This window comes from Narcine bancroftii, chromosome 8 (genome assembly GCF_036971445.1).
Source record: "Narcine bancroftii isolate sNarBan1 chromosome 8, sNarBan1.hap1, whole genome shotgun sequence".
NCBI lineage: Eukaryota > Metazoa > Chordata > Chondrichthyes > Torpediniformes > Narcinidae > Narcine > Narcine bancroftii.
In genome coordinates, this window is record NC_091476.1 from 102732056 (window position 1) to 102747010 (window position 14955).

General features: G+C 41.3%; 1 protein-coding gene across 1 annotated transcript in view; it reads right to left on the minus strand.

The window, feature by feature from the left end:
• Positions 1 to 13622: 13622 nt before the first annotated feature.
• zpr1 (ZPR1 zinc finger) overlaps positions 13623 to 14955 on the minus strand; it is a 30920-nt gene continuing 29587 nt past the window's right edge. The window contains exon 14 of the mRNA XM_069894622.1: positions 13623 to 14703. Coding sequence (XP_069750723.1) covers positions 14587 to 14703 — 117 coding nt within the window. The 3' untranslated portion in view covers positions 13623 to 14586. The remainder of the gene's footprint in view (positions 14704 to 14955) is intronic.

Sequence of the window (14955 nt, forward strand, 5' to 3'; positions counted from 1 at the left end):
CTAAGCAACCGAGATGTCGTGACGTTTCACCAATCAATTGGGAGGGAGGGGTGTCGGCTGGGAAGGCGCCATCTTGGTCAAGGAGAAACCATCTTTGGGAAGGAGGAATTGTTTGTCTCTGGTGAGGGTCTCAGTGGCTGTAAATCCAGGTGAGATGTACAATGGACAGATGCATCGAACTACTTGCACAGATACAAGAAATACACCAAGTACAATAATATAAAATTAATTACAAATATGTCATGAAATAAAAGAGAATACACATAAAAATACAGGGCTGCAAAATATTCACAACTATTTCTGGGGTTTTCAGGATTTATTCTGCCAGGGGACAGCCAACCTTTATTAATTTAGGCATACAGCATGGTAGCAGGCCTTTCGGTCCATGAGTCTGTGCCACCTAATTAACCTAAACCCCCGGGATGTACCCATGGGCCAAAATGGCCTGGTACCGTGCAGTAGTCGAAATTAAAAGGTTGGCCAACCCGGTATATAGACCCTTGCATCGCAAAAGAAAATCATGAGAACGTGGAACATTTTCATTAAATTGTTTTAATACTTTAAAACCAAACTGCTGGAGAAACTCAGCGGCTCAAGCAGCAAGCGTGGAGGTGGAGGGTAGAGACCTGCATTTTTCCTCCACTAGTTTTTGCTCCACATTCCAGCTTCTGCAGTCTCATGTCTTCATTTTGGTTTAAAGCATATTGTATCCAGCCTTATCTCCATCTCCAAATTCTCAGAACTGAAACTTTAACTCTATTTTCCTTTCCACCGGTGCCACTTTCCAGTCAGAATTAGTAACCCCCTAACTTAAGATGGTGTTGGGATGCTATGTGTTGTGCTTATGGCATATTTAACGTGAGAAAAATAAACACTGAACTCAAATGGTGCAATCCATAAGCCAGACAAGTACAAGTTCACAAAGTGATTTCAAGTGCAGAAGATGAATGTTACAGTTTTAAATCTGTAGACAAGAAATTGGATACCATATTGTAAGCCTGTAGGGACTTGGAAAGGACATGCATGAAGAGCCTCAGAATGAGATTTAGTCATTTGATTTTGAAGTAGATTTCAGATTTATTGTCAGAGTACATACATGACATCACAAACAACTCTGAGATTCTTTTTATATGCTGGCCAGCTAGAATTATCACTTATTGGTAGTGCAAAAAAAATTACAAAACTTACAAATGTAAACAAATAAGAAAATGTAAAGCTTAATCGTAATACAGGGAGAATTTTTAAAAAATCAATAAAATGCAAGAGTCCTTAAATGAGTTCCTGATTAATTTTGTAGTTGAGGAGTCTGATAGTGGAGGGGTTGCAGTTGTTTCTGAACCTGTGGCACCTATTCCTCTTTCCTGACAGTAGCAGCGAGAATAGACCATGTGCTGGGTGGTGTAGGTGTAGCCACGCACTACTCGAAAGAAGACATATAGTTAAGTTAAGCTCTGAGTTTTATTAGGGCTTAGGCTGACTTTTATACTTGCACTGTTCCCGTCGTGGTGCCCCTCGACTGACGTCAAAAATGCATAACAAAAGTGGTTTCCTGCCCGTGGGCAATCTTCTGCATAACTATGCCCTTCTTCCTGCGCGTTGTCCCTGTCTGTTGGCTCCGCAGCAAGGCCAGCGCCATTTTGGGGTCACTGGCCTTTAAGCTACCCTTACCATTCATCCGCTTGTTCGATTGTTCGGACAAGTGCCACTGCATGGGTTATTGGCCTTTGGTTCCACTCACCACCTGGAACGCCACTGCGGCGGGCCACCCCTTGACACCATCCCCCCCAGAACCGGCAGTATTGTCCTTGTTATTGACCTTGGTGCCCAGAGGCAAAGTCTCTGCAGCCTTCAGTGGGCTGCCTCTTCGGCGTGGTGCTGGTGTCTTGACTGGGTGTGCCGGGTCCAGATGTGCCAGTTTCAGCCTGTCTGTGGTGAAGACCTCCATCTTGCCTCCTCGTGGCCCCATTGTTCCAGATGACCTGGAACGGACCCTCGTATGGCTTCTGAAGTAGAGAATGATGTGGACCCCTGCGAATGAAAACATACTCACAGTCCTGCAGGTCTTTGGGTATGTTGGGCCTCATGTCTCCGTGCCTGGAAGGTGGAATTTGGGCCAGGTTGCCGACTCTTTCCTTTAGCCTGCTGAGAAATGCTGCAGTGTTGTCCAGCTGTCCGCCTGGGAATGGTATGAATTCTCCTGGGATCACCAGTGGAGCTCCATAGATGAGTTCAACTGAAGAGATGTTGAGTACCGTACAGATGCCCAACAGTGTCCTTGGTAACTCATCTCCCAGTTTGGTCCTTGGAGTCTGGTCATGAGTGTGGTTTTGAGGTGCTTGTGGAAGGGCTTCACCAACCCATTGATAAACTGTTGTGATGCAGCTGGGCACCCCATAGGGTGGCGAGGTCAGACCACAGACTAGTGGTGAACTGGGCCCCTCTGTCGGATGTGATGTGGGATGGTAACCCAAACTGTGCCACTCAGGATGAGATGAGGGTCCTGGCACACAAGGTTGTGTACGTGTCTGCCAGTGGGACTGATTCTAACCACCTGGTGAAGTGGTCGACCATCGTGAACAGAAACCCTGGGATACTAGCAAGGATCCTACTATGTCCACATGGATGTGGTTGAACCTTCGTTCTGCAGGCTTGAAGTGCAGAAGTTAGATCTTGGTGTGTTGCTGTACCTTGGTTGTTTGGCACTGCATGCATGCCTTAACCCACCTGCTGACCTGTTTCTGCAACCTATGCCACACGTATTTCCTGGCAATCAGCTGGACCATGGTCATGATGGATAGGTGAGCCAATCCATAGATGGAGTAGAAAACCAGTTGTCCCCAAGCCACTGGGACAATGGGTCTGACCTGACTGTGGCCACATCGCACAGGAGGGTGGTGTTACCTGTGCTGAATAGGATGTCCTGGAGCTACAGTTCCAATTAGGCAGTCCTGTATTGGGGCATCTCCTCATCTTTCTACTGCGCCTCTGCCAGTTCCAAGAAGTCTATTCCCCTTGTTAGCACATGGATACTTTCCCTGAACAGTACATTGGCCACCATATTGTCCCTGCCAGAGGTGTGCCTTACATCTGTAGCGTATTCCAAGATGTAAGACAGGTGTCATTGCTGGCGGGCTGACCAGGGGTCCGAGATCTTAGCCAATGCAAAAGTCAGAGGCTTGTGATCTGTGAAAGCCATGAAGGACCTGCCCTCTAGGAGTTACTTGAAGTGGCAAATGGCTGAGAACAGTGCCAATAGTTCTCTGTCGAAAGCACTAGACTTCAGTTCTGGAGGCCACAGATGTTTGCTGAAGAAAGCCAGCTGCCGCCAACTTCCTTCGATCTGCTTCTCCAGAATTCCACCAATTGCCATTCCTGAGGCATCCACCGCCAGGGCTGTTGGAGGTCTGACCTGGGATGTGCCAGGAGAGCAGCATCTGCCAGAGCTTCCTTGGCCTTCACAAAGGTTTCCACTGACTCCTCATCCCAAGTGATGTCCTTTGCCTTGCCTGCCATCCGTGTGTACAAGGGCCACATAATCTGGGCAGCTGAAGGGATGAACCTGTGATAGAAATTGATCATCCCCACGAACTCCTGCAGTCCCTTGGCCATGTTGGGTCTGGGGAACTTCTGGATGGTCTCCACTTTACTGGGTAGCAGTGTGGCTCCTTCCTTGGTTATCCTGTGGCCCAGGAAGTCAAAGGCCTCCAATTCAAACTGGTATTTGGCTGGGTTGATCATCAGGCCGAGCTTGCTCAGTCGGGTGAGGAGGTTGTGGAAGTGCACCATATGCTCCAGTTGGTTCCTGCTCACCACCAGGATGTTGTCCAGGTACAAGAAGGTGCTGCCAGGTCTCGGCCCACAATGTCTATGAGTCGCTGCAAAGTCTGTGCAGCGTTCTTTAGCCCGAACAGCATTCAGTGGAATTCGAAGAGACCAAATGGGGTGATGATGACGGTCCAGGAGATATCATTGGGGTGTACTGGGATCTGAAGATATCCCCGCACAAGGTCCACTTTGGAGAATATTCTTGCTCCATGCAGGTTAGCCACAAAGTCCTGCAATGTGAGGCATGGGGTACCAATCCGGTGTTGCGGCCTCATTGAACTGGCGGTAGTCCCTGCATGGTCTCCAGCCCCCAGTTGCTTTTGGTACCATGTGCAGGGGAGAAGCCTATGGGCTGTCCGATTATCGTTTGATGCTGAGCTCCTCCAGCTTCATGAATTCCTCCTTCATCAGCTGGAGCTTCTCTGGAGGAAGGCGTCTTGCCCTTGTGTGGAGTGGTGAGCTCTGGGTCAGGATGTGGTGCTGTTCTCCATGTCGGGGCATCTCCGTGGTGAATGGGGGGGGGGGTGAGCACTTCTGGGAGCTCGGCCAGGAGCCTGACATACTCGTCCGATTTCTGTACAGAGTCCAGGTGGAGTGCTGGGAGCCTGGTATCTTTGTGGGGGAAGGTTTGAAAATTCTTGGCATGGACCAATCTCCTTCCCTTGAGGTCCACTAGCAGGCTGTGGGCACACAGGAAATCTGCCCTGAGGCGTGACTGTTCCACTGGGGCTAGCATGAACACCCATGAGAAGAGCATGCTTCCCAACTGCAGTTGAGCCTTGCGGATACTGTAGGTCTGAATCGTACTGTTGTTGGCAGACCATAGCATGGGGCCCAACTACCTGTTCCTGGTACTCTGTCCCGAAGGGGGCAGGATGCTGACCTCTGCTCCTGTATCCACAAGGAAGCATCTTCCGGAATGGCAGTCCAAAACATACAGGAGGTTGTCTTGGTGGCTAGCCATCATGGCCATTAGCAATGGCTGGCCCTGGCATAAGAACACAGCTCTGTGCTCCAGTACTGATGAGATTGTGGAGATGTTCTTACCAATTCTCACTGATTGTGGTCTGGAGGTTAGGAAATCCAAGATCCAAATACAGAGTGGGGTATTGAGTCCCAGGTCTTGGAGTTTGCTGATATGTTTTTAGGGGATAATGGTGTTAAATGATTAACTGTGGTTAATAAAGAGCATCCTGATGAATGCATCTTTGTTGTCCAGGTGTTCCAGGGCTGGGTGTAGATGGCATCCACTGCAGACCTGTTGCTAGCATAGGCAAACTGGAATGGATCCATGTCATCATTCACATAGGAGCTGATATGCTTCAACACCAGCCTTTCAAAACACTTCATCACTGTTGATATAAGGTCAATAGCCATTAAGGCAGGTTACTACTCTCTTCTTGGGTATGATTGACGCTTGTTTGAAAATGGTGAGTACTATGCCGTGCCAGAGTGAGATGTTGAAGATATCCGTGAATACACATCAGGTGCATAGAGGACTATTATGAACAGGGGCAGCTAATGTCGATTGAACAACTCAGGCATAAGATCTTTTCTGCAGGACAAATTAGGTCCAACTATGGCCCTACCAATGTGAAGTGATAAAGAGGCCATGATTGAAGGGGGGAACACATGTAAGTTCATCTCGGCAATTTATTTCTTGCTCCAAGCGGAAGGACCTAAACAAATCATGGCAGAGGTGGGAGTTGGATCTTGGAATAGCAGTCAGACTTGTGTCAGATCAGCATGACTGTGGTACAGGCTGATACAACTTGCTGCACCAGCTGTACCTGATGCCACAAAAATCGAACAGATCTAAACTAGTATTGTCAGACCAATGCTTTAGATGTGGCATTGAGACAAGAACCTTTGTGCATGCAACCAGGACATGTATCACGGTGAGACCCTTCTGGGTGGAACTAGGCCAAGTCCTAGAAAAAAATTATAGGTAAAGCATTCCCACAGGACCCAGACATGTTCCTGTTGGGAAACATAATGGACAAAAATTACATTGAATCTGTCCAAATTTCAAATCCAATTCGTAATATTGCATTGGTAGTGGCCAGGAGTGCTTAACGGTTACCTGGAAATCTGACTCCTGCTGGGGCATTACTCACTGGAACACAGAAATGCAAAGCTGTGTTCCCCTGGAGAAAATTACTTACAACTTAAGGAAAAAGTATAACACATTTTTGAAAATTTAGCAACCATACTTAAATTCCATTGGAGCATGATTATAGTGTGGACCATTGCACCTTGCCGCCCTACCTTCCCCATCTATCCCTCACTTGCGGGGTGGGGGGGGGGGGTGGTTTCCACTCCATCCCAACCAGGAAAAGTCAAGAGAAGAAAACAGCCTGAGTACTGGCCACTGTGTCATGACAAACCCATAAAACCCTGATATACGTCTTATACCTTTGTTGTGAAAGTCTTTAATGTTGTGCTTAATTGTGGTTTGTTAAGTGTTAAATGTTGAGGGTAGGGGGTGGGGAGGAGGACGAAAAGAGCTTGAGCTCTGCATAAAACTTTGTATAAAATTGATAATTGTAAACTGTAGTCAATGCTGATACTGTCAACATTGACACTGTAATGTTGATAACTCAGTTTTGAAAAATCATAAATAAAATATTTTTTAAAAATATCTGTGAATACATTGGTAAGTTGGTCCAAACAGATTTTTAAATACCTGGCTGGGTATTCTGTCTGGACCTCATGCTTTCCTTGGATTCACCCTCCTGAAAGCAGCCCCCACATCATGCTTGGATACAGACAGGATAAGATCATCAGGGGTTGTGGGGGTGCGGAGGGTTGATTCTTCTGTTAGGGTGGTCAAATCAGACATAGAAGGCATTGAGTTCCTCTGGGAGTGTAGTTTTTCCACCTGCTGCTGCACCAGATTTGGTTTTGTGGCAGGTAAGGTAATTTAGGCCCTGCCACAGCTGTCAGATAAATATAAAAGTACAATGAAAAGTCCAGACCAAAATAGTCAATTACTTCCAACTGGTCCTTCCTGGCAAACCTACAATTCTTCCTAATTACTGTAGCACATTGTGCTAATTCAAACACAAATTGGACATGTTCTATAATCATTCATTCACAACACAGAAACAAATTCAAGTTGTCAGATGGATTCAAGTTTAATTCTCCATCACAATCCAACTCGTCTTCAGTTTGTTTCATAGGTCCAACGATGCATCACTCCAGCTCATCACTTGGCAGGCCCCAGCAAAGTGAAGCATTTTTCCTTCAAAATTCAAGGATATACAGAGTAGATGCAGTATTTTCCAGAATATCGTGAATCCTAAAAATGGGATTTATTTATTTTCTTCCTCTGAAAAGACCGTTTAACTGTTCATATTGTGAATAATGATGAATATGCAAAACGATTGAAGAGGGAGCCAATTACATAGATAGGAGTAGGGATGAGGTCTTGAAGAGAGAATATAGGGAGTTAGGAAATACCTTAATAAGCAGGACTTCAAGGATGGTAATCTTATGATTGCTGCCTGTGCCAAGCGCTAGGGAGGGCAGGAACAGGAAGCTATGGCAGATGAATGTGTGTATGGGTTCAGATTTCTGGATCACTGGGATCTGACCTCCACAAAAAGTGAAGTGGAGGGGGAACGAATATCCTGGCAGGCAGGTTGCTAGAGCTGTTGGGGAGGGTTTAAACTAGTTTGGCGGGGGTGGGGGGGGGGGGTGTGGGAATCAGAATGTAAGTGCAGAGATTAGAGTTTAAGGGAACCACGATCCTAGGGTCGAGGAAGAGGAAATGAGAAAAAAGTCAAAAATAATGTGCAACAAAACAACAGGCAGGTGAAGACGGGATAATTTGCTGTACAACAGAAATACAGCAAAATCCATAACAGATATTGGTCTAAGGGGACTGTACTTAAATGCATGGAACATTAGGAATAAAGTAGATGGCCTTGTGGTACAGCTACAGATTAAAAAATATGACATTGTGGCCATCACCAAGATGATGGATGTAATTGGGAGCTGAATATCCAAGGGTATAGAAAAGAAAGGCATGCAAGTAGAGGGGTTGGCATGGCCCTGATGGTAAGCAATGATATTAAATCATTAGAAAGAAGGAACATAGGGTCAGAAGTGGTAGAATCCTTATGGGTTGAATTAAGAAATGACAAGGGTAAAAGGACCCTAATAGCAGTTATATTCAGGCTCCAAACAGCAGCCGGGAAGTGGACTATGAGTTACAGCTGGAAATAGAAAAAGCATGTCAGAAGGAAAATGTCAAAATAATTATGGGTGATTTTTAACATGAAAGGGAATTGTGAAAGTCAGGAAGGTACTGGATCACAAGACAGAGATTTGTAGAAGGCCTATAGGATGGCTTTTTGGAACAGCTTGTCAATAAGCCCACCAGGGGATCAGTGGTTTTGGATTGGGTGATGTGTAATGAACCTGCAGTGATTAGGGAATTAAAAGTAATGGAACCCTTAGGAAGTAGTGATCATAATATGATTGAGTTCATTTTCAAATTTGTTAAGGAAAAGCTTGCAGTTTGATGTACATGTTTGTTATAAATCTTTTAATTATCATTGTGTCTGTAATCACATATTCAAAGCTGCTTCCTTCTGATAATCTGTCTGTTTCCCAATTTATCCTTTAAATAAGCTTACAGTTGATGATATGCAAACATTGTACCATGAGTTATTCCAAATTTGTACTTCAACTGTTCAAATCTTAATAAATTATTTCCCAAAAAACAATTTTCTATTCTTTTAATTCCTTTTCTCTCCCATTGTCTAAAGGAGAGGTTATCTATTGTAAAAGGGATTAGCGGATTTTGCGTCAATAGTAATTTTGGTATTTGGTAATTAATTTTATTTCCTTTCTAAGTGAATCTTCTTCCATATATTGAGTAAATGATGCAGTACTGGTGAGCTTTTATATTGTACCAGCTTTTCATCCCACTTATAAAGTATATGTTCTGGTACCTTCTCCCCTATTTTACCTAGTTCTATCTTAGTCCAGTCTGTTTTTTCCCTTGTCTGGTAAAAATCTGATAAATACCTTAATTGTGCTGCTCTATGATCATTTTTAAAGTTTGGTAACTGCAAACCACCTTGGTTGTACCTCTCTGTTAATTTATCTAACGTTATCCTCAATTCCCCCCCCCCCGCCCCCACTTTCCACAAGAATTTCCTTATTATTCTCTTTAGTTCATTAAATAATTTCTTTGTTAAGGGAATTGGTAGCAATCAAAATAATATTGTATCCTTGGGAAGACATTCATTTTAATCCAATTTACCCTCCTTATCAATGTTAGCGGTAATTCTTTCCAATGTTCTAAGACTTCCTGCAATTTCTTTATTAGTGGCTGATAATTTAATTTGTACAGGTGGCTTAAGTTATTATCTAACCTAATACCTAGGTATTAGATTGCTTGTGTTTGCCATTTAAATGTTGATTCTTTTTTAAATTCTGTATAATCCACATTACTCATTGGTATCACTTCACTTTTATTTGCATTCACCTTATACCCCGATATTTCTACTCCTTCAATTTCTTATGTTATTCTTTTATTGATATTTCTGGTTCTGTTAAGTATACTATGATGCCATCTGCAAATAAACTGATTTTATACTCTTTCTCCTTTATTTTTATCCCTTTTATTTTATTTTCTGTTCTTATCAGTTCTGCTAATGGTTCTATTGTTAAAGCGAACAGTGAGGGGGATAATGGACATCCCTGCCTAGTTGACTTACTTAATTTAAATTGGTTCAAAACATATCTATTTACTGTTACCTTCGCCATTGGTCCATTATATAATGCTTTAATCCAATTAATATATTTTTCTGGTAGATTGAACCTCTGTAATACTTTGAATAAATAATTCCATTCTACTCTGTCAAAGGCATTTTCTGCATCTAAAGCAACAGCCACTGTTGGCTTCTTATTTCCTTGAACTGCATGAATTAGATTAATAAATTTACAGACATTATCCACTGTTCGTCTTTTCTTAATAAATCCAGTTTGATCTTGTTTTACCATTTTTGGTACACAATCAGCCAATCTGTTTGCTAATAATTTCGCTATCATCTTATAATCTGAATTAAGTAGAGATATTGGTCTATATGATGTTGGTGTTAGTGGTTCCTTCCCCATCTTTGATATTACTGTAATTATTGCTGTCTTACGTGAATCTGGCAAGTTTTGTGTTTCTTCTATCTGGTTCATTACTTCCAGGAGAGGAGGAATTAATAACTCTTTAAATGTTTTATAGAATTCTATTGGGAATCCATCCTCTCCAGGCGTTTTATTGTTCAGCAGATCCATTACTAAAATGGATCTTGGTTTTTGATGTGTTTGTGGTTTCGGAGCTAGTGTTCTGTGTGCCCTTTCTATTTCCATTCCTTCCTGCATTTTTGTCATTCCCAGGACCTTTGGGATCCATTCTTTTATAAATTCCTTCATATCTGTCTGTGCCTTCTTCATCTTCCTTTAGGCCCACTATTTTTAAATATGTCCTGTACTTCCTCTATTTCAAATGGTTTTATTAGTTTGTTTTGTTCCTCTTCTTGCAATTTCGGCAATTCAATTTTAGCTAAAAACTCTTCTATTTTATCATCTTTCCCCATATTCTCAATTTGCTATAATTGTTTATAAAATTCCTTCAAGTTCTCATTAATCTCTAATTGGGTTATATGTAATTTGTTTGTCCTTTTTCCTTGATGCCAATACAGTTCTTTTAGCTTGTTCTGTTTTAAGTTGCCAGGCCAATATTTTATGTGTTTTTTCTCCTAGTTCATAATACTTTTGCTTTATTTTCATTATGTTCTTCTCCACCTTATACATTTGTAATGTTTCGTATTTTATTTTTTTTGTTTGCCAATTCTCTCCTTTTTGTTATACCATCCCTTTTTACTAATTCCTTTTCTGTACTTACTATCTGCTTTTCCAACTGCTCTATTTCTCGATTGTAGTCTTTTTTCATCTTAGTTATATAGCTTATTATCTGCCCTCTAATGAAGGCTTTCATTGCATCCCATAATATAAATTTGTCTTTCACTGATTCAGTATTTATTTCAAAATATGTTTTAATTTGGCATTCAATAAACTCTCTAAATTCCTGCCTTTCAAGTAACATGGAGTTTAACCTCCATCTATATGTTCTTGGTGGGATGTCCTCCAGTTCTATTGGTAATAACAGGGGTGAATGATCAGATAGTAATCTAGCTTTATATTTAGTTTTCCTAACTCTCCCTTGAATATGGGCCGACAACAAAAACATATCAATCCTTGAGTATGTTTTATGCCTACTTGAATAATATGAGTATTCCTTCTCCCTTCGGTGCTGCCTCCTCCATATATCCATGTTTCATTTCCTGCATTGATTTAACCATAAATTTGGCCACTTTATTCTTTTTGCTAGTCTTTTGTCCAGTTTTATCCAACATTGGATCCAAATCAAGGCTAAAATCCCATCCTATCAATATATTTCCTTGTGTATCTACAATCTTCAAAAAAATATCTTGCATAAACTTTTGATCCTCTTCATTAGGTGCATATATATTGAGCAAATTCCAAAATTCTGAATATATCTGACACTTTATCATTACATACCTCCCTGCTGGATCTATTATTTCACTATTTTGATTGGTACATTTTTATTAATTAATATAACTACACCTGTAGCTTTTGAATTATATGATGCTGCCGCTACATGCCCTACCCAGTCTCTCTTTAATTTGTTATGTTCCACTTCAGTTAGATGCGTTTCCTGCACAAATGCTATATCTATTTTTTTCTTTTTTCAGTAAATTTAATAGCCTCTTCCTTTTAATTTGGTTATGCATTCCATTAATGTTTATAGTCATATAGTTCAACATGGCCATCTCATATCCTGTTTACACCTAATTTCTGCTTCCTCACCACCCTTTTCCCCATTTTCATCTGGTTTCCCTTTTTAAACTCAATGTATGACAACACATTTAAAACATAAAATACTCTCAACAACTCCCAATTCCAATATTCCCCTAACCCCAAATATCCCTCCCCTCTCTGAGTTTCCCCTTATCCCTTGCCGGGCAACCACAACTTCCCTTTCCATTTGGATTGGGAACCTGCTCACAAGCGTCAACTGATTTCTCTCCCCAACCCCCCAGAAAACACTTTTTTTTTTTTACACATATAACAAAGTTCTTCCTTTTTCCCCCTTATTTCCTTTCTTCCCTTCTCTTTCCCTTCTTTAGTTCTTTACTTATACATTGTGTTTACATCTTTATATATATTTTAATCGCCATTCTTCATTCTTGTTACATCTCTTCATCTCTCCTTCTGTCCTGTAAGCGTTCTGCAAATTCTTGTGCTTCCTCTGGATCCGAGAACAGTCTGTTTTGCTCCCCAGGGATAAATATTTTAAGCACAGCTGGACGTCTTAACATAAATTTATAACCTTTTTTCCCATAGGATCGATTTTGCTGTATTAAACTCCTTCCTCTTCTTTAAGAGTTCAAAACTTATGTCTAGGTAAAAAAATATTTTTTGACCCTTGTATTCCAATGGTTTGTCTTCTCTAATTTTATTCCTTGCCCGCTCCAGTATATTTTTTCTTGTCGTATATCTCAAACATTTTACTAAAATGGATCTTGGTTTTTGATGTGTTTGTGGTTTCGGAGCTAGTGTTCTGTGTGCCCTTTCTATTTCCATTCCTTCCTGCACTTCTGTCATTCCCAGGACCTTTGGGATCCATTCTTTTATAAATTCCTTCATATCTGTCTGTGCCTTCTTCATCTTCCTTTAGGCCCACTATTTTTATGTTGTTTCGCCTACTATAATTTTTCAACATATCAATTTTCTGAGCTAACAACTCGTGACTCTAATATTTTTTAATCACTTTCTTCCAATTTTCTTCTGAAGTTATTTACTTCCATTTCTACAGCTGTTTCTCAATCTTCCACATTTTCTACTTTCTTCCTTATTTTTGTCATGACTAGCTCTAATCTTTGCACTTTATCTTCTGTTCTTTTCATTTTTCTTTTAATTGCACCAAATTCTAATGACAAACATTCTTTTAATGCTCTCACTTGTTCTTGAAAAAAAGCTTTATTTATGTTCTGTCCATCTGCTTTATCTTCTATTTCTCTGTGAAGGTCTTCTGTGTCTGTACCTGTATTTGTGTCTTTTTCTCTTCTTTGTATCTGTGTCTCTTCTGATTTTCCTGAAGAGTTGCTTCTCTCACTTTGTCGGGCCTCTTCTTGCTTGGCCTCTTACTGTTGGTCCTCTTCTTCTGAGCTACTCATCAGAGCCTCCTGCTGATGCTCTTCTTTCCTTTCACTCCCTCTCCTGTCGCTTTCATCTTCTTCCAGCTGAGAGCCCTGGTGTCAGGCATCCCTCAGCTGATCGCGCTGTGGTTGCCTGCTCCTCAGCTGAGCCCCCCTCCCGTCAGTGTTCTCCTTAGTGTGCGCATTATGCATGTGCACTTTTGTTTGGCTCAGAGGGCCATTTTTGCAGTCCAGCAGTCGGGGGGGGGTGGGTGGTCGCAACTCCACAGGGCCGACACCAACCTCGGAGATTGGGCGCTCTTCTCCACCATGGCTCTCTGTTTCTTTGTGCAGGTAAGGCCTTCTTCTTTCTTTTCCGCCGTCTTTTCTTTTATCCCCCATTGTTTTTACTTGTTCGTTCTTGGACCAAATGCCTAATTCTGCTCCTTGATTCTGTGAACACCACCAGCATGAAACAAATTGCACACTCTCTTTATGGCAGGATTCCAAAGGACAAAAAGTCTTCACATCCCTTTTCCTCACTTACATAAATTACAAACCGAATCGTCTCGTCCACTGAATTTATTACATCCCTTACACTTAGTGGCCCAGAGAGAAGTCACCCTTCTCTACAAACTAATACCAATCTCTTTTAAACATTTTCTATCGGTAATAATTGACCAAACCCTTCGTTCAGATTCAGTTTTGCCAGCTGTCGTGTGGGGGGGAAACTGCAAGAGTTACTTATGATATTTATTAAATACCTCATGGCTGATTATTACAATTTCATTGTTTAATTAAGGGTAATGAAAATTTACAAGCTATTAAAAAAAAAGGAAGCTTCATCAGTGAGAAACCACAAATGCTGTTTGGAGCCGATATCAAATTATAAAGATGCCACTTGCTTCAAGTATAGGCAGCAGGTTTCAGACCATTCAGTATTTATATTTTTTCTCTAATAATGAAGTGTCTCCTATTCAGACACAGATATATACTTAGGTTTTGCATACATCTAAATAAGCCAAGTAATTTGTTCAATTAAAAGCAATTGAGAAATAAAGTGGATACCGCCAATTTTAACCATATCTCTCAGAGATATTCAGGAAACTTGCAAAGTTGAAAGGCCCTGAAATTCAAAGTGCCCAAGGTGTACCAGCAAGATTGTTCCTTATTGGATGGTAGCAGGTTGGTTCTTGCTTACAAACTAACCTCAATTATCTTGATCAGGAAACTGCTAATGAAGTAAGCAGTGACATTTTACCTGAACTCGAAGGATATAGCAGGAACAAACATCATACATTCCTCTCCAAAAAAAAGGAACATCAAACATCATACTGTTCTGAATCTTTAGATTACATCTTGTTTGAATATGCCAGGCTTGTGTGATATTCCTCTATTAATACTACAATCCACTACATTTAAATATTTTTTCTTTTGATAAGCTCAACTATTTTCACATGAACTATTACATTAGCTCTTCCCCTTCAACCTGCTGTCAATTCCGATGGGTCCTGCACTATTGATCCAGTTTCTATTGCTGATAGTTTTCAGTTTTCATGTCATTCAAACCAAGTTCCTCATTATGTTCAAACGTGCGCTCATATTTCTCAATCTTCATCTCTGGATCAGGATCTGGGGCATATAAATTCTACATCGAGAGGGAAAAAAGAAGTAAAAATTAGGAATAACAGAAAAAAAAGCAATTATGTAATAAGTAAGTAATTTTCTTCAACTTTTGGATTCTCTGTCCAGTAATCGCTTATTTGCCCTCATTTGTTAGTTCAAGGATCTACCTAATTGACATTTGGCCACTCATTAAAAAAGGGAATGGTGAGTATAGTAGCATGCAGTGTCAATGACTGAATACCATCGCAGATCAGGACTATGGATCCAGAGACCA